Below are 19895 nucleotides of genomic sequence, written 5' to 3'. Positions count from 1 at the left end.
TGTATCACTTCCCACCAGGCAACTTTTTTGCAGCCTGTGAGAAACTTAGTGATGGGCTGGTGGAGAGTGAGTAGAAACCTTCACTCGTCAGCAAATTATATTTCAATGCTGTTGAAACTCAGTTCTACCATAATAATAAGATTTTAGGGAAATCGAAAGCATCTCTTAATAAGGAAAAAAATGGAAAAAAAAAACTAGTTTAGTATATGTAGGACTCATCTAGCCTATAACTGAAGGTCCTTTTCAGTTTGATTCGAACCTAACTTTCTTATTTTCTTTTGCTGCTGTTCTCCTTCATGAATTCTCTTATAGCCAAACTGATTTAGGTCAGTCTCCTGAGTAGACTTTATATTTTCTAATTTTTGTGTCTCTACTGACATTTTGATCTCCTTTTGTCTTTGGCCTATCAAAAGCATGGCCATTCTTTAATGGCAGCTCAGATCCCATCTGCTCTGTGAAGTTGTTCTTTACCATAAAAATTGAAAATCATTTGTCTTGCTTCTGACTCTTTGCACTTACCACTTGTACTCTTTTGCCCCTTAGCATATATTGCACTACATTTTATATATATATATATGTGTGTGTGTGTGTGTATGTAAATATATATATAGCCAGAGAGAGAGAGAGAAAGAGATAATCTCCTTGCCTAGATTGCAAATGTTGAAAACTAAAAACCTAAAAGTTCCTTATATTTTTCACAGCACAGAATAGAGCTCAGGCCAACGTCAGCTTCTCTTCACTGAATTTTGCTTCTATAATCTAGTCTGTACAGCTGTATGAGCAAGCTGTGCCCAGGACCAATGGCATTGATCTTGCCTTGGCCCTCAATAGTTCTCAATGTTGTCTGTAAGGTCTAAGGAATAGCTAATGCCAACTCAATGGGGGCAAAAGTCCCACATGCTGCATGTTCTCATAGTGACATCCGACTGCCCCAACAGCTTTGGCCCCCTATCTCCTGGGCAAATCCAGAGCACTCACTGTATATAGAGTAGAAAGGGCAACCAAAATCTGAAGTGTTCCTTATGGGGGAGTTGCTAGATAGGGTATAAGACAAAAGAACTACAAAAGTTCTTGTAACCAATAAGCCCAGTTTTGTTAACTTTTTTCCTCAGCTTTGATATAATTTTCATTAGTTAGAAGCTATATTTCATGGTCTGTTTCTTAAAATAAAAAGAAAAAAGACAAAGCAAAATAACACAAAAATGACAATAGCCAGTCAAGGAAGCAAGACATGGGAAAACACCTATAATCAGTTAAATATAAAAGAGTAATGCATAAAATTTTAGGGCAAGCTATCCCTAACATAGAGAAGAAAGCTTATGCAAATCTTAAAGGTAGGTTGTAGAAAAGCCTGTTGTTCCACTGGTGGAACTGGAATAATATATATATGTACTTGTTTATGTAGAGTGTATATATATTTGCATTGGCAAAACATGAGGATAGTGTATTTGAATCTTGGTGATTTGTGATGTTTAAACATCACTTGAGACACAGTGGTGTTAAGTAACCTAAGGCAAGCAGGAATACATGATTATTTCAATTATACTTGCCTATGAATATTCTCTCTTGATACTAACACAAAGAAATTTGCCTTTTAGGACCTCTTCGCTCTTGATGTAGAGCCCTACCGATACAGTGGCGTTAACATGACAGGGTTCAGAATATTAAACACAGAAAATACACAAGTCTCCTCCATCATTGAAAAATGGTCTATGGAACGGTTGCAGGCACCTCCGAAACCCGATTCAGGTTTGCTGGATGGATTTATGACGGTATGAATACCCACTTAAAGATCAGTTTGTGTGTTTCTAAGTAATATTGCATAAATTATTGAGTCCTCTGGATCCAAACTTCGGTTTAGTTGTTAATATTAAAGGCATGATATCAGAAGTACTATTGCCAATAATTCTATTAACAATTTTCTAAATCAATTTTATGTGGCAAATTTAACTTTTATCCAAGTATCTCAAAAAGCATTACAACTATTGTCAGAATACTACAATGTAGGGGATTTCTCTAAAATTAATTAGTGCTATATATAGGATAAATTAAAGATTGGAAAGAAGACATTAACCTGCAAGTTATCCTTCGGATCTTAACTACCAGTGTATGATTACTCTTCATCATGTTGGCTTCTGATATCTGATGTCATATAAATGACTTACATCACACTAAAATTTCCCTTGAGTTTACTCTTTAAGGTTCAGAATTCACCAATAATCACACTTGTTATTTTCAAGTCTTGGTTTTAAACCTAGAAACTAGACTAATGCTTAAACTGTAAAAGAAGGGTACATTTTATGTAACTTTAGTTGTTTATACCAGTTCTGCCAATGAAAATCTAATGCAATGTACATACATAATTTAACATTTTCTAATAGCTATGTTAAAAAACATACACCAAAAGGTAAATTTCAATATTATTAATTTATTTTATTTAACCCGTTGTATCAAAAATGCCATTATTTAAACAATCACTATAAAAATTATGACTGAAATATATTACATTCATTTTTTCTGTTAAGTCTTTGAAAGTTGGTGTGCATTTGACACTTCACGTATTTGTTTAGACTAGTCACATTTCAAGTTCTCAGTAGCCAAATGTAGCTACTGGCCACCTTATAGGACCAGGTAAGTTTATACTGTACTATTTAACAAATTATAAATGTCTGATATATTCTCATTCAATCTATTTTCTATAGACAAAGTTACTGCTATAATTTAGTAAATAGCTCAGCACTTTGGCAATATTTACATTTCCTAGGTCATTAAAAAGTGTCATTCTAAATGGAAACTTTATAAGCAGACACATCCTCTATCCTGATGTGTGGAAAAGCTTTTTCTATTATGATTGTAATGTTTCCATTAATTGCTTCAATGGGGCTTCAAAGTATGTTTTTAATGTTGTAGCAAAATAAAGGAAATTTTTGTGTTTTTCTTCCCTTAAAAGAAGATTTAGTAATACAAATTGAGTGTCTTCATAGAGACTGTGAAGAAATCATAGTTACCCTCTAGGCACCAACCTTCTAATGGAAAGGAAAAAAAAAAAAAAAACACATTTATTTTCTTTTAGTGAGAAAAATAACCTACTAGAATTTGAAAATATCTTATATCCACATTATTGTTTTAAGGAAATAGTATGAGGAGAATTTTACTCCTGTGCATAAAAAGAGATGGTTGACTAGTTCTAGTATTTTAGTTTTACCTTAAGATATATTTGAGAAACTTTATTGGGAGGAAAATACATAAATAACTTAAAAATGAAGATTTTTTTTTTCTGAAGCACATCCAGATTAAAAATAAAATACAACCAAGAATAAATTACAAATATTATATTTCATTCCCAGTTTGAAGATGGTGAATCAAACTTTTGGAACCTAATAGACAATGTTATTTTTAAAAATTAAAACATATACTTCCTTTTAAGTTGTTATTTTAATCATGTATATATTTTTTCCATATATGCTTTCTAACTCTCTTTACCCTTCCTTAATTTCAAGATAGATATTGTTATTTGTTATTCAGAACCATTACTGAATGGTTTTAGGAAAAGTAAATTAATAGGTATCATGGCAATCTTAATATTTTCATACTCTAAGACTTCCACTGATACGTCAAAGGATTAGTGTTCCCTTTTATATATCAGAATCACAAAAATTATCCAGCCTTACTTGGGTACTCTGTGTATTTCTGTATGATTCCTGTATGACTCTACATGTCATCCCTTGAAACTTCTAGTAAGTTAAGTAGACTATTGAAAGAGATAAATACAAAGGAAGATATATTAATTTCATATCTAGGAAGGTAGGGACTCTTGGAAAGAATTAACCTTCATAAAATGGATCAAAAAAGACAAAAATCAGTTATATTTCTGTATACTAGGAAAGAATAATCTGCAATTTATTAAAATTTATAATTTTTATAAATAAATAAAATTCATTTTCTAAAGTAATAACAAAACAAACCCAGCTATGTGTCTACACTAATGCTAAATGCTTTGCATGCATCATTCCATTTAATCCTCAAAACAACTCCCTGAGTTGGTACCATTATTATTCCCATTTTACAGATAGAAATATAAGACCTCAAGTGGTTAACTAACATTCCAATGTCACACAGTAAATGTCAGAATTTTAAATTGAACCTGAGTCTTTCTGTTATCCAGATTTGAACTCTTAGTCGTTATTTTTACCTTCCCCCATTAGCCACATAATTACTCCCAGTCCCAGTATTTACAATTATGGAGCACACAGGCCACTAGACAAGATGAGGACCTCAAAGTCAACCAAGTGTTTGGACTCTCTTCTTGGCTTTCCTAAACATATTCTTCTCAATAGAAGGTATATGCACACTAAAAAGAAAAAAAAAAAAAAAGACAGGGTGTTAGGATGAATGCAGGTTTAGGTTTTTTCTTTCTAACCAAGAGTCCAGTCCTCAATCCTGCCCTTCTTCTGAACTGACAAGTGATTTAGTGGGAGTGGATAAGTGATAGAACAAAAATGCACTGATGAGAAAATGATTAGCCTATTTATTGAAAATTCTGGGCATTGTGTATAGACCATAGATTTTGAAATCTTCAGAAGAATTTTTAATGCCAACACTCTTCTCTTTGTTATAGTCATGAAATACTTTTCAAATAGATCTTAAATAAGAAAAAAAAAAGAGTATAAGGGATAATTGCCTCTTTATTTATATATCTTTGAGTTACTGCAAAATATAAAAACCACCAGAAGACTTACATGAGAACATTTTTAAAATGAATGACTTCATTTTTAAAATGAAGATAAATTTCCTTGTATGAGCACTTTTTGAATAGTTCTTATCTAAAAATGTGTGCCAGCTATTTATTTTATTATATTTATAAATAGAGCATGGAACACAAAATATTTTAGAAGTAGACATAAAGTTTGCCATTCAAATAAAGATTTCTTTTAAAATGGATGCAGATTGATGACTTTTTTACAATTTTCCAAAGGAAAACTGATAATATCTTTTAAAATATTTCATTAGATAACGTTATATAATGATATAAAAGATTATATATATTTTATTATATAAATTAATTATTAATTATAAAATAGTGCATGATTATTATAAAATAAAACCAGTATGAGATCTGTTTAAAAATGTTGGTGTATTTATGCCTTGTATGAGTATTCTTCTTCTTTTCCACTTAAGATTATATTGTAAGCATTTTCCCAGTTATTAAATGTTTAGGAAAAGAAATTAATAAGCTATTTCTGCCATGAATGGAGCAAGGAAGTTAAGAGGATTCTAGTTAGAAAAGCAAAGAATTATAGCCTGGCATTGTAGAGTTGGCAACATTCCCTTTAGTCAATTCATGATATCTCAGTGTTTATATATCCCTTGTTCTTTTTTCTCCGTATGGTCCCATTAAGAAGTGGGATTATCAGCAAAGTCCCTAGTACTTGGAGCAAGACCTATTATCGGTATCATAGTCATTTGTCACTATGTAAGATCACAGTGCTTAGATTTTCACATTATTTCTTTATGTTTAAGCTATAAAAAGAAACAATGAATTGGATTCATAAGAATTTTCCTGGTTGAGTTAGCACCTAGGCTAAGTGTTTATCTGCTAAATGACTACTGAATACAAGACCATTTCTGCCATAGTTGTAGTTCCTTCTTATATGGTCTGGGAACATCATATTAAAGATATTAATGCTAGTAGCTCAGTAAAATTCTTATCTTCATTTGGTATAAACCCAACCAGGGAACCAAGTCACACAATACATCCAAACCTGATCTCACTAAGAAGGAAGGAAGAAAGGAAGTCTGACCCTCTTCCTTCACACATAAGGGTTTTGTTTTTAACTCTTATCACCTTTCTCCCACTTTGCCCCATGCCCACACACTGCCATCCAGGTAGTGCTCTAAATGCCTCCTTAGACATGAGCCCTTATTATAAAACCCTTTCCCTACTGTGCATTCTTTATTAATTATTCACATATTTCCATGCCCCTGGGAGTGGGGAAGCCCCCTTCAGTGAACATTATCACTGTCCTTTACCACGTGATCAGAAGGGATTTCTCCCCATCCTCTGACCAGACATCTACTTTCCCCAGGCACCGTTAACTATAGGGTGGGAATTCACTTTTTTGAATCCATCAGCGTTTGACAATGGTTACATTTATTATTGACTTATTGAGTTTGCAACAATCTCAATTCAAGAGAATGAAGTCAAGTAGAAACACCTCAAGGTAAATTTTAAGTTCAGCTATATCCTGGAACTCCTTTCCAATGCTCCCATTATGTCATGCATCTTAATGCTAATGGACCTGTAATCCATTTGGTATTTTACCAATACCATTTTTTCTTATGTTGTTATATAATACCACATATATTCCTTGACAATGTAAATTTGCAACACAAATCAATAATGACTGTTGGTTGGCTCTTTCATTCGAATTACTTTAGGGAGATTACCGTTTTTGGAAATTTAAACTCTTCGAGACTTACTGCTCTCTCCATTTCCTTTCTCCTCTCTTCATATCCATCCAACAATCATCAAACACTGTCAAATCTACTGTATCAATATCTTGCTTAACTACATTCTTCTTTCCACCCCCAGAGCTATGCCTTGGTTAAGGATCCCATGGTCTCTCCCCTGGCTGTTGCAATAGTCTCCTCACTGAATTCCCACTCCTAACATCTCTCCTACACTTACCTTTTTCCTACCATGAGCTTACCAAAACATACTGATGACGCCTTGTCATTGGCTAGGTGAAATTTTAGCTCATTTGTCAAGCCTGCAAGGCCTTCCATGATCTGGCTCCTACTACTTCTCCAGCCTCATATTTGCCTGCTCCCTGCTCTTTCAAGCCACCCATCTCACCATCTCACCCTGGCTGAGTCAGCAGTGCTGATGCACCTCCTCATTTCAGCACAGGATGTTCCCATTGTCTGAACCACTTACCCCTGTTTGAATGTCTGGCATATTCCTACTTGTGCTATGATTTTCAGGACTTATGTACCTTTCCCATGAATTTGCTGAGTCCTCCAGACATTTTACACATGTGCACCTTTTATTTATGCACTTTATATATAACTCCATGTTAAAATTTAACTCTGGGACTTTTGTTTGTCCTCACACCCCTTTCTCAATAGATTGTAAGCTCTTTTGAGGCAAGAACCAGGTTTTGTCATTCTTGAAGGCCCTGGACCTAGTTCAGTGTCTGATGCAAACAAAGTAGGGGCTCATCATGATGGAGTGACTGCCTGATTGAATAAATGTGTGTGTTAATTTATTTTAATCATGCTGCATCTGTGTTCTAATCACTAGGCCTTCTCATTTTCCCAAATATATTCTGGGGAGCTTTTTTTATTTACCTACTTGTATTTTATTATTAAGATATCTAATCACTTAGAAAATACAATTAGGCTAGTCTGAATTCTTTGTTAGAAAAATACCTTAAAAGACAAAAACTTAGAAATGCTTTTGATTAAATAGTGAAAGTTTAGTGAGTTAGAGGAGTAGTTCCCATTCTTTTTTACGAAAGAAGGGATAATGTTTATAAGGGAGGTGAGTCTTTAAGTGTTTAAGTTCCAGTGTCCTCCTAACAATTATTTATTTATAACAACAGACCATGGCCCATAAACTTTATAATTTCTTTCCTCATTTGATTAACTTAAATTAAAAGATAACATCTAGTATATACATTCCCAGCAGGGAGTTAGCGCATGTACTAAAGGGGCACAAGTGACCACTATGCTACTGTACGAAGATTTAGCTTTAGAAAAGTCAGTGAAAATAGAACCATAGAGAAATAAAGTATGACCAGGCAAGGCTGTCATTTGCTGCTAGAACTACAAGTTTGCCTTAGCTGCTGTCTGCCTGTCTTAATTAGCTGGAGCCATTTTATTTGATTCAGTTGAAATGAGAATAAAAATAAGACTTTGCCAGACAATGGGTCAAACTAACTTGCCATTTTTTAATCAATAAAGGCATTTTGAAGAAGGTGGTTTTATTTCATATGCCACTAAAACATTAAAAGTATAAAAAGTAACAAAATAATGAATTATCCTTTCTTTGATCAATTTTACTCATGAGTATGTTGTACACATTACGCTGAATTTTATACCAGGCACTCAGGGTTTGGTAATGAAGTCAGTACCTCTGTTTCCTCACAGAAGTTAGGGAATTGACAAAATCAAGAAGACAGTGAATGTCTTACTGATCACATCTCACATCTTTGTCAGTACAAAAATCATATTCAAACTTTAATTTTTGATTTCATTTTAATTTGGTGTTTCTTTGATTGTTCTAGTTCCTAAGTCTTCCTTCAAATTCTTGTTAAAATTCCTTGTTTTCCATGCTATTTTGTGACAGCAAGGACAAATATGTATTTACCAGGGGCTTCACATAACTTCTTAGTATTCTGCTGAAAATGTATAACATTTCACAAAATTTATTCACATAATTGCTACTTTTATTCTTATCTTTACCACAGAAGAAATATTTTGGGGTCTGTATTATAATCAAATATGGCAGAAATATTTGCATAAGATGTTTCAGGGTATATAATGAAGTCATAAGCACAACATTCATTATATTTGTATATGATTGATTTAATGAATAGTAAAAGGACATGGAGTATGTGGCATGAATAACAGGATGGCACTGTATTTCTTCACTTTACATACCTATTAATCTCCCTTGATGTACTAAGCTGCAAGTTGAATCTGAATATAAATCATTGAGATGACCTAACAACCTCCATCGTTTCATTAACTTGGAGCATTCCATCTAAATGCCTTTGGTCATTGGCAGATTAAGCAATCAGCATTTATCTAAAGCTGATAAAAAGATAGAATTTCCATTTTAAGTAACTGTTTCTTACATGAAAGATGGCAATTGCATTGAAACATTTCCTTCATAATCGTGGGTTTTTTTAGGTCAATTTTAAAACTTTTCATTTAGAAAAAAAGGTAAGATTGAATCAAAAGACTCTTTTTACCCCTTCTACCCTGAAAATCAAAATTTATCTTTAAAGCATTGATCTCAGATCATGTAATACAAACCTGTAAAGAATTAATACATTTCTGCTCACAATTTTCCTCAGCTTCTTATATATTTAATAGCTACATACTTACATATGTATGTAACCAATCCAAGATGGTATGAGGAAGTCTAGGTAGATGAAAATTTGTGTTATTTAGGAAGGAGGGCCCCTCAAGTGACAGTCAATGACAAGGACACCTAGAGAAGGTGATGCCAATGCGCTGACAAGAAAGCAGAGTTCAACATTGCAGAGTCTAGGAATTAGCAACGTTCTGAGATTTAGGACTCCACATCTGTACTGAGCATCAAGATAGAATTGGTAAGAGTAAGCGATGAATGTAACCTTGAAAAAGCAAAATGTCAAGCAGGCAGTAGAGGTAAAGAGTCATCAAACTTGGGAAAACAAATACAGTGCCCAATACAAAGGGAATACAAGGTGATTAAGAAAATAAGCAATGGATTCTTTTACTGGAGCTGGCACTCAGGTTAGAATGGCGCTAACAGCAACTTTGACATAATGTTCAATGTCCTGGATTAGAGGAATGGATTGGAAAACAGTGGGAGATAAAGCTGGGATAAAATTTTTACATATCAATTAATAGATTATTATAAGTGTGCAATATTTACCATATAGGAATTCAGAATAAAGTCAGCATGAAATTGCTGGAATTATTATTGGTTGGAATTATTTAAAAACAGAAAGTAAGAGATGACATTGAGGCCTATAAATAACAAGAAAAAAATATTATTACTCAGACATATATTCCTAATAAACAACAGAAAAGTTCTGGTGAAAGAAGGTTAACATTTGCTATAAACAATAGTACTTTCTCTTCATTGGATCTATTTCTAAAATAGAAAGAAAGAGTGGATCTATTTACAAAATGTACAAAACATGTTTTCTGGCTCTTTTGCTTTCAGAGTAAAATACTCAGAGCTAAGCTGCATTCTGTAATTGGGAATAGGATGCAGAATGAGAGAAAGTAGACTAGTCATAATTACTATCAAAACTATGTTTTGCTGTATTATTCCATTTTTATTCATAAGTTTAGGAACTTATCTTAGGCATTTTATTTTTTATTTCCATAATTTTGGAATTTATTTCCAACAAATGTTGAAATATAATACCAGATAAAAGATATCTTGGCCTTACTAAGTCCTTAAATAAAATAAATTTAAAAAATAATAAATAGTAATGTAAATTTTCATTTAAGTACTTATGTTTATGTATTTTATATAAAAAGAAATAATATAAAACATATATTTATGACCTATATAAATTCCTATTACTTTAGCTGCTGTTGTGAGTAGCAAGCTATTTACTAGAAAGACAGTGGTACTGGCTACAATACTAATAGTATAATTAGCATTTATAATATATGACCTCAAGTACTAAATATGTATAAGAGTTTGACAGATTTTTATTATTAAACATAAGTATAAAAATATTTATTTATAAACACATAACACATTTAACTATAGATTTTATTAATTTTGGACTCAATACTTCTGCCAAATTTTAACAAATTTTCCCTCTTCACTACTGTGATTCATAACAAACAAATTGCAACTTTCTTTTGTCATGCTAAATTTCAGAAGAATTTTATTTAAAAATTGAGAAAGCTGGAAAATATTGCAAGTAAATCAAGAACTTGATATATAATAAAATTTATATTATATATAATAAACAACAATTATAACTGATTTTTTCCATGTAAATATATACCACAGTAGATGTTCACTCTTTTTGTTTTTAAATTACCTACCTCTGTATCTTACCAATGCAGAAATTCCCTCACTTATTTGATGCAAAGAATTACCTGACTCTGTTCTTAGAAATAGGAGCATACACATATATTAAGCGTGTATATTAAGGACCCTAGGATGTATAGGAGTCCTAGGAAGTTTGATCCAAGCAATGACTCTATATATAAACTCTGAATCTAGCTCCTATTGCACATTACCATTTGTATTGACAATCTCTATTACAAAATAACCTAATTGTGAAATGTATTTAATGCTTACTGTATCTTAGAGCTATTATTGCCTTGTAACAACATCATGGGGGCAGTTGTAATCCTCATTTTATAGATGCAGATACATAGAATAGGCAGATTATATATAAAGGAAGATCCCTGGACTATAGTCAGAAGCATATAAAAGAATAGTTAAGCATCCAAAGGTAAAAGTTAAGCTTGATTAATTCAAAACCAGCAAAAAATGTTACATGTATTGCTTCTTCTTCAACTTTAATATGTAGAGTTTTACACCAATTTTGAGTGAGGTGGTGAGTAGTTGGTCTACCAAACCCTTTTATTTCCTTCCCAGATTAAACCAATAAATAGGGAATACAAGCCAGCATCTGAATCCCATTTCCAATTCTTTCTAATGCTGTTTCTTTAAGCAGGTTATTTAATTAACCTCTCTGAGCCTCACTTGTCAAATAGAAATAATAAATTTTAGTGTGTTGTCTTACGGGTCGAAAGGGATAATGAATTAACATATAAGAATATTGTAAACTTACCTGGCTTTTTATAATTATAAGCTATATTATTGCCTCCTCTTAAAATCTCAGTGCCTTATAAATGTAAAACAAATTTTGATACAAGGCTTATAGCTTAATTAATCCAAACATATTATTTCAGCATCTTTTGTCATCTCTTATATGCAGTAACACTGTAATAGATATGTAGTGTGTGTGTGTTTGTATGTGTGTGTGTGTTTGTGTTAGATGGTTAATTGATATAGAAACCTTGAAAAGCATTCACACAGAATCTACTTAGTACTAGAATCTAATAGTCTTCTTTAAAAATGAGCCCTATCTCAATAATTTGAAATGGTCTATTAGGATGATGTATCCCTATTTAACAGATTTTTTTTCTCTTTTTTTTTTTTTAACATCTTTATTGGAGTATAATTGCTTTACAATGGTGTGTTAGTTTCTGCTTTATAACAAAGTGAATCAGCTATACATATACATATATCCCCATATCTCCTCCCTCTTGCTTCTCCCTCCCACCCTCCCTATCCCACCCCTCTAGGTGGTCACAAAACATCTAGCTGATCTCCCTGTGCTATGCGGCTGCTTCCCACTAGCTATCTATTTTACATTTGGTAGTGTATATATGTCCATGCCACTCTCTCACTTTGTCCCAGCTTACCCTTCCCTCTCCATCTAGTTAGAAGTTTGTGAAATTGTATGTCCCATTTATTTTTTCTCAATGTTAGGTCACTTCTTCTTTAGGTTAAGAAGATGGCTTGTTGCGCACAGAATTATAGGACGGATTTTTACTTGAGTTTTTTTTTTTTTATGCCACTTACAGAAGACTATAAAATCTATTCTATTTTCATCTTAGAACAAGAATTTTGGAATCAGAATCATCTATCTATTGAAACCAAGGTCTGCTTATTACTTCTTTTATAAACTTCTAATTATTTAGCATCTTTGAGCCTCAATTACCTCATCTATTTAAAGGAAATAGTAATGCCTACATCATAGAGTCAGTATGAAGATGAAATACATAACTTTTATACTGCTCAAAGACAGTGTCTGGCACATAGTAAATCCTCCAAAAATGGTATTTGTTTACTTCAAGGCAAATACCATTTCCTCACTTTAATGTAAGTGCTATTTCTGTTCAGGGTAAAAGTTCATCATTCTCAAAGAGTCATTTGATTTCCTGTTTGTACAAGTGTAACAATTGAATTAGGATGCAGCTATGTAAATACTACTTTTAAAAGAAATGTAAGAGTACGTAGCTGCTTACTTTGATGCTCTGGATGAGATTAAGTGAATGAATGACACGAATCATCACTAGTTTTACTACCAAATTGTTGATGTTCATCTCATCACACTGGTACCTAAGTAATTGTGTTTACATTAGAAAGACAATTTTTTTTTAAAAAGTGTAGCCTATATAGTTTTGTGATATAAAAGCCTAAGAAACAGTCTAGGATCTACTCTGATGCACTAATTTCCAAGATATGCTTGGCCAATACTCTTTAAATCAACATTAATAAATCAAAAGAATATTTCAGACAAAATGAAATCATGAGTTTTAGGGTGAATTTGCCTAAGGGATATTAGGAATGCTCTTGCTTTATTATGCAGAGAGGAAATATTATGTTGATCTTTCATTTGCCTTTCTAAAAGAATTCATAAATATTTTATTCATTAATCTTCAGAATACCCTGTGACCAAATTGAACCAGAAGGGAAAAGTAAGTTGTTAAACAGAACAGATGTTGAAATGTTATTTCAATGAAGGAAATCAATCCTTCATGAAAAATTCCTGTATATTGTTACTCATTAATACATTCTCCAAATAGTTCTTGCACACCTACTATATGCAATTTGTGTTAATATATCATGTGGATGATGAAAATATATATATACATATTATCTATTACATGATGTCTGCACCTGAAGAATTATCAGTTAAGTAAGGAAAGTAAAACATAGCCTTAAATAATAAAAAAAAAATGCTGACCTATAATAAGGAATATATTTAGAAAATAGTGTGTTTGGATGGGAGTTTATCCACCTTTTGTTAAGGATGTAATTACAACTTCACATAAAATCACAGCTTGAGAATGGTTACGTGCCCAAGTTAACAGGAAAAACAGTTCCCTTTCTTTGTAGTTCCCTCACTGGACATTGTAAAAAATCCACCATCCTGTGATAAATGCAAGAAACTCAGAGATTTGATCAGGTTGATGAGGCCCATTGATGGCGCCACAGGCTCCACTGTAGGATGCTCCACTCAGAAGTGCCCTGTTGAAGCTGGAGAATTCCATGGCTGCTTCCCAGTTTGAAGCACTCCAGAAAGTAGTACCACAGTTCTGGAGCTGCTGCCATACTTAGGGTCCTGGTATTTCTGCTGAAAACATGGCTGGCAAATGGTCATCTCCATCCACTCATGCCTCTATAGCCTCTGGTGTTTGTTAGGGGCCATTTTTGCCAATTGTCTCTCCACATCCTGTCTAATCACTCACCACTGGAACAAGGGCTCAAGTTCAACTTGGCCTAGATTCCCACTATTTCAGCTTTCAGCTTTTCAGTTATTTAACTCTTTAGTTTACACAATAAGCATGCACCTGGGAGCCTGCCCGTATTGCCAGCGTGACTGAGTTGACAGCCCCTGTCAGTGGTCACAGGCTGTTTGCAGACCCAGCCCTCCCCAGTGCTCCCAGGCCTTGTCTAGACTAGGGCCTCTCTCAGCTAGGAGTGTTTCCTCGCATTTGATGGCACTTGGACAGCCTCCGTCCCTCAGAGGTGTTCTGGTTTGGGGTCTTGATTGTTTTTCTCTTAGGAGTTTCCTTGACTCTTTTGCATATGTACTTACTTCCTTCCCAGCAACTTTCAAGCCCCTGGTAATATTAAGGAATGGAGAAGAGAGTGGTCTCTGTAAAACCAAATGCACAGTTGCTATGGCTACCACAGAGAGGTGCAGAGTGGGCTTTCATCTACTTAAATACATTTTTTAAAAAGGTCACACAATGGGTCTACTCAGAACCAGAAAACCTACACCAAGAGAATTTGATGTTTCTATCTTTCAACTTGGAGCTCAATTAATAATAAAAATAATAATTATTATTATTACTTTAATTAGTATTATTTTTCCATCATGACCAAGTACTGGACGCACCTGCTACTTTGTTGTAAGAATTTGTAACAGTGGTGTGTTTGGGAAGTTTGGTGGGATTGCGAAGGGGGTTTTGGGAGCGGTAGTGCTTGAACTGGATCTTGAATGTGAATTTGAACACAAATAGCATTTTGATAAGACTAGATGAGAGCAGGAAAGTCATGTTGGAAGAAGAGAATGGGAAGCCACTAAATGTTTTAGAATAGGACTGTGCAATAAAAGTACTATTTACCATTTACCGTGTGTCCACTCTTTGCTAAACATTATGCGGTTTGTGGTAATTATATAAAGATGTGCTTGCCTCACACTGTCTCTAATTTCTTACCAAACTTATGCAAGATGAGCATTATTTCTCACTTTACAGATGATGGAACTGAGGCTCAAATATGTTTAGTGTGTTATCCAAGGACATTCAGCTCAGATGGAGGCTGAGCTTTTTTTTTTTTTTTTTTTAATTTATTTATTTATGGCTGTGTTGGGTCTTCGTTTCTGTGCGAGGGCTTTCTCTAGTTGCGGCAACTGGGGGCCACTCTTCATCGCGGTGCGCGGGCCTCTCACTATCGCGGCCTCTCTTGTTGCGGAGCACAGGCTCCAGTCGCGCAGGCTCAGTAGTTGTGGCTCACGGGCCTAGTTGCTCCGCAGCATGTGGGATCTTCCCAGACCAGGGCTCGAACCCGTGTCCCCTGCATTGGCAGGCAGATTCTCAACCACTGCACCACCAGGGAAGCCCGAGGCCTTTCTAACTTGATAGCTCGTGCTCTTCCTTGCTCCACCTTGTTCCCCCAAAGGCTCATCTGGTGGCGCTGTGCAGGTGCATTAGACTTACTGCAGTGCTGGGTAGGAAGCTGTAATTCAAGTTGGCAGTAATAATGACTGAAAAGTAGAGCAGAGAGGTCTCAAAGGAATGATTGAATAGGAAAGCCTTTTCGAGGCCGGAAAGAAGAATAAGGAGACAAGAGACACTTTTCAGCTTTCTAACTTAGGTGACTGGGAGGACAGTAGTGCTTTTAATAAAAATGGGGCTGTCTGGAGGAGGAGGTGGTGGCTTGGAAAGGGGATGGCATTGCTTACAGACACGTAGAATTTAAGATGATGAAAGAAGGACCTGGCAAAAAGTTGTAAGCTGCAATACTGTTTCTCATTGCAGTAATGCCTCAGTTTCTTTTTCAGAAATGGGGGGAAACATCCTAGTTCTATGGGTATATGTTTGCAACCCTAAGAAAAGGATCTAGCCAACTTGTTTGGCCACCTCAACTAAGCAACCCTGGAAGTGAGAAAATTTAAGTCATATTGAATATCAATAAAGAATTACTGCATCTTTTAGTGCCTTTGTTTCTCAGTAGTCCTGCCAGAACAGCCTGAGGTTCTACAGCCAAGGTGTCTCGGCTCTTGGGAATGTGCCTTGGGAGAAGAGATGTTAATTTGAATTCTGGTCCTGGCTTTCAAGGCAAATATTACTCCTGTTAAATGTTGCCTTTAAAAATCAACTTTTCAGACTCTATTCTCAGCTTTTAAATATTTATTCCTCTCTCCAAGTCCTTTACTTTATCAAAGGGAAAAGGGAAATGAATAAGTGATAAATTAAAGACTGTGAAATATCTCTAAAATATGAACTTCTCTAACCCCTAAGGCAGGCGCACATGAATTTAACTGACAAAAATCATGCCCAGTTTTCCAGATTTGAGAGCCTGCTAGACTAAAATTTAAGTAAATTTTAAGTAAATTTGAAACAATCAAAATCACAATAAGGTAAATACAGATGTTACTCATTTGTTCACTTTTAAAAGCATCATGAATATTTTGGATATTTAATATTATTTAAATTTTATTGAATAGATTATGCATACTGTAAAAAATTTGTAAACTTAAAAAATATATATGAATGAAAAGTAAAATATCCTGTTCATTAACACACCAAGCAAAGAGAATGGCAACCAACATTTTAGGGATGGGAAGCTCTCTTAACTTACCTTCCCTTAACTGATTCATGAGAGTAGCCAAAGCTCTCTATCTATTGGCTAAAAGAAACTGATGTCCATAGCAGCCTGCAAACTCACCACTAGTAGGCTACGCTATCATGCTTCTGTATTTTGCTCCCACAGTTGGGTATTATTCTTAAAAAAGGTCATTAGTGTTTCTTCCAAAACCAGTTTATGCTTGTTCTACTTATTAATGACATAATTCAATTAAATATTACCTCAAATAATAAAATACAAGGGCACTTTCAATTAAAAGAAACCAAAACTGGAAATCATGGATAATCCATCATATTTGGGGCTTATGCAAAACAGAAGAGGGATTCCAATCAAGAGACTGATGAAAAGGGTGTCAGCTTTACATCAGTATATTAGGGATAAATTTACAGTTAGATGTTTTACATTGAAATGAATTTTAAAGTACATATTTAAGTATATATTTAATCAAGCATCTTAATTAACTGGCTAAATATTAGCTTTGCTTGCTTTGGAAAACAGGTCATCCCTGTACTTATTTCTTAATTTTTCTACACACTTGCACATATTTTATTAGAAATAAGATCATACGGTATATGTTTGCATGATGTTTTCTTAAAGTTGAACTAATATTTATTTAAAATCTGCTGTGTGTGAGGCACTGTTATTGGCATAGGGATAGAGTGATAAACTAGATAAAGATGGAGTTTACCTTCTATTTGGCAAAGAGGAGAATAAATAGAACAAGTTAGGGGAAGGGGACAGAGAATGATGAGGGGTGGGGAGGCCTCTTTAGCTAGGGTGTTGGAAGGAGATGATGTGTGGGATAGGCCTAAATAATGAGAAACAGGGAGCCATGCAAAGATTTCTGAGAAGCGCATCCTAGGCAGAAGGAAAAACAAGTGCAAACTCCTTGAGATGGAAACAGCCAAGTTGTATCTGAGGGAAAGAAAAATGACCTATCAGTGTGCTGCATGATTTAGAGAAAGAGGGGAAATGATAGAAGATTCGAGAAGTGGTCATGACACATAGCATTTAGGTCATTGAAGGACATGGGAATTTGGATTTTGATCTAATTGCAGTGGAAGCCCTGGAGGACTTCAGTGAGGGGAAGGCTATAATATGATTCAGGCACTGAGATGACATTCAAGTGGGATGAGTTAGACAGCTGTTTTAGTAATGCTGATGAAAAAGGCTGATGACTTGGACTCAGGTTTTAGCCATGGAGCTAAAAGTGATGGAATTTGAGATATAATTTGGAGTGATGTGAGCAGGACTCATTAATCGGTAAACTAAGGGAAGTGAGTAAGGTAAGGAGGAAGCATCACCTGCTGTCAGTATCTTACCGATATCCCTCCGACTTTATGGTTCAGGGTACCCAGAAGACGTGTAGCTGCCAGTACCTGCTTCTCTGTGTCTAAGGACTTTTTCCAGAAGGAAGCTCTGCTCATGTGTCTAGCAGGCTAGAAGTACTGGGTGGTTACTCCCCTCCCCTATAGCCCAAAGAAGCCCTTAACCAGTGAGAATGAATGTATAAATAGCCCAGCTCTCTCAGTCTTGGAGTGAGATAATTCTGAGATGTATCCTTTATATAATTTCTCAAAATGTACCCGTGAGATCGAGCTCCATTTACACGTATGGTAGCTGGCTTACTTACCACTTATTAGTTGCTTTCCCTTCCCTACATCACTTCTTCCCTTTCTTACTGGTGGTCTCTACAACTCCCAAGTAAGCATTTTCTGCTGAATCCTTGTCTCAGAGTCTGTGTCTGTGGGAACCCAGACTGAGACAGAGGACTTCTAGGTTTTGAAAGTCTGAGGAAGTTGATGGAAATGGGGCCATATACTGAAAATGGAGAAGAAGAGTTAAAAAGCTGATTTGGGGGTGAAAAAATCAGAATACCCTTTGATGCACTATATGAATTATTTATTAGATATTCAAGTGATTTTTTTTTGTTCAATATTGTATTTGTTGTACCTTAACAGTGTCAGACACATAATAGGCACTCAATCAATATTTGTTAAATGAAGGAAAGAATTATTTGGGGGAATAAATGATTTTGGAATGGCAGATGTTTTATGAAGTTAAAACTTAGGTGAAAGGTCAGGATTGGAGTACCGATTTGTGAGTCAGCAGGACATAAATAATATATGAAACCAAGGGACTGGATAAGATCATCTAGGAACATAATGTGGGCAGAGAGAAGAAGAGTGCCAAGGACTGACCTGAAAAGTAAGGAGCCAGCAAAGGTGATTGAAGAGAGGTGTGCAGTAAGGTAGAGGGAAAACAGAGAAGAACCTGATTTTGTGGAAGGCTGGAGAAGGAAACATTTTGAGAATGACAATGGTCAGTTGTGTCAAATCATGCTACTAACACCGTTCAAGTATGGCAAGGTTAGAGAGTTGGTCATTAGATGAAATACATATGTACTCGTCTTTGCAAATAGGTAATGGACTTAACTGGTCACTAGTTACTGGGAAATTTTCTTTTAATGTCCATCTCTTTTTATAATAGAACAGTGTTACCTTAGAGGGAATAGAAAAATCTTTAGAAACAGATTTTATAGAAAGATCTTTATAAAACAGAACTAGTAACAGTTAATGTAAGAATTGACTGTTTTCATATGCTACCAATGTAAGACAGCAATCATTTATGATTGCCAACAAATGACAAAGTTAAATGTAGTAAAAAAAGTATTTTGCATATCAATTAGTTTTACCATCTACTTTGATGATCTTTAAATATTAAATATTGAATATACAGTTCTTTAAACTGCATTGTTTCTGTTTCTTTAATGAGCTATTTAAACTAAATTCTTTAAGAAGTACAATAATAAATAGGAAATCAACAGGGTTAGGAAATATATAAGGAGACATGCAGAATTCTAATCTTCTTGCTGGTGTTGTATTCAATATTTTGCCTTCATCAAAATATACCCACAGGAACACAGCTGGACAGAATATCTTTCCGTGATCTTTCGTAACTCTGTAGTGCCCCATAAATGACTCAGCTACAATCAGTGAATGCGCTTCAGGCTTTGATTTTTGTTTTTAGTTCGAAGATGAACACCATGAAGACACCACGCAGAGAAAGTTGTCATGTGTTGTTTTCAGATCTTCTTTAGTAAAAGCTGAATTTTCTTGTTTTTGTTCTACCAAATATCTTCTATGCATATGATAGTTAAAAAATAATAAATCATTTTTGAATATATTAGAGACTATTAACCAGAATATGATAACATTAAAGTAGGTGTCCCCACCCTCTAAAAATATAATAC

The 19895-nt window shown here is 34.5% G+C and overlaps 1 protein-coding gene across 7 annotated transcripts in view; it reads left to right on the top strand.

The window, feature by feature from the left end:
- Positions 1 to 19895, top strand: part of GRIK2 (glutamate ionotropic receptor kainate type subunit 2) — a 639626-nt gene that overhangs the window by 311012 nt on the left and 308719 nt on the right. For all 7 annotated transcript variants that reach the window (XM_007169640.3, XM_007169639.3, XM_028163387.2 and 4 more), the window contains one exon: positions 1599 to 1772. In XM_007169640.3, coding sequence (XP_007169702.1) covers positions 1599 to 1772 — 174 coding nt within the window. The remainder of the gene's footprint in view (positions 1 to 1598; positions 1773 to 19895) is intronic.

This window comes from Balaenoptera acutorostrata, chromosome 14 (assembly GCF_949987535.1).
Source record: "Balaenoptera acutorostrata chromosome 14, mBalAcu1.1, whole genome shotgun sequence".
Lineage (NCBI taxonomy): Eukaryota > Metazoa > Chordata > Mammalia > Artiodactyla > Balaenopteridae > Balaenoptera > Balaenoptera acutorostrata.
Note: the sequence above shows the minus strand (reverse complement) of the source record. Positions and strands in the feature narration are given on the sequence as shown.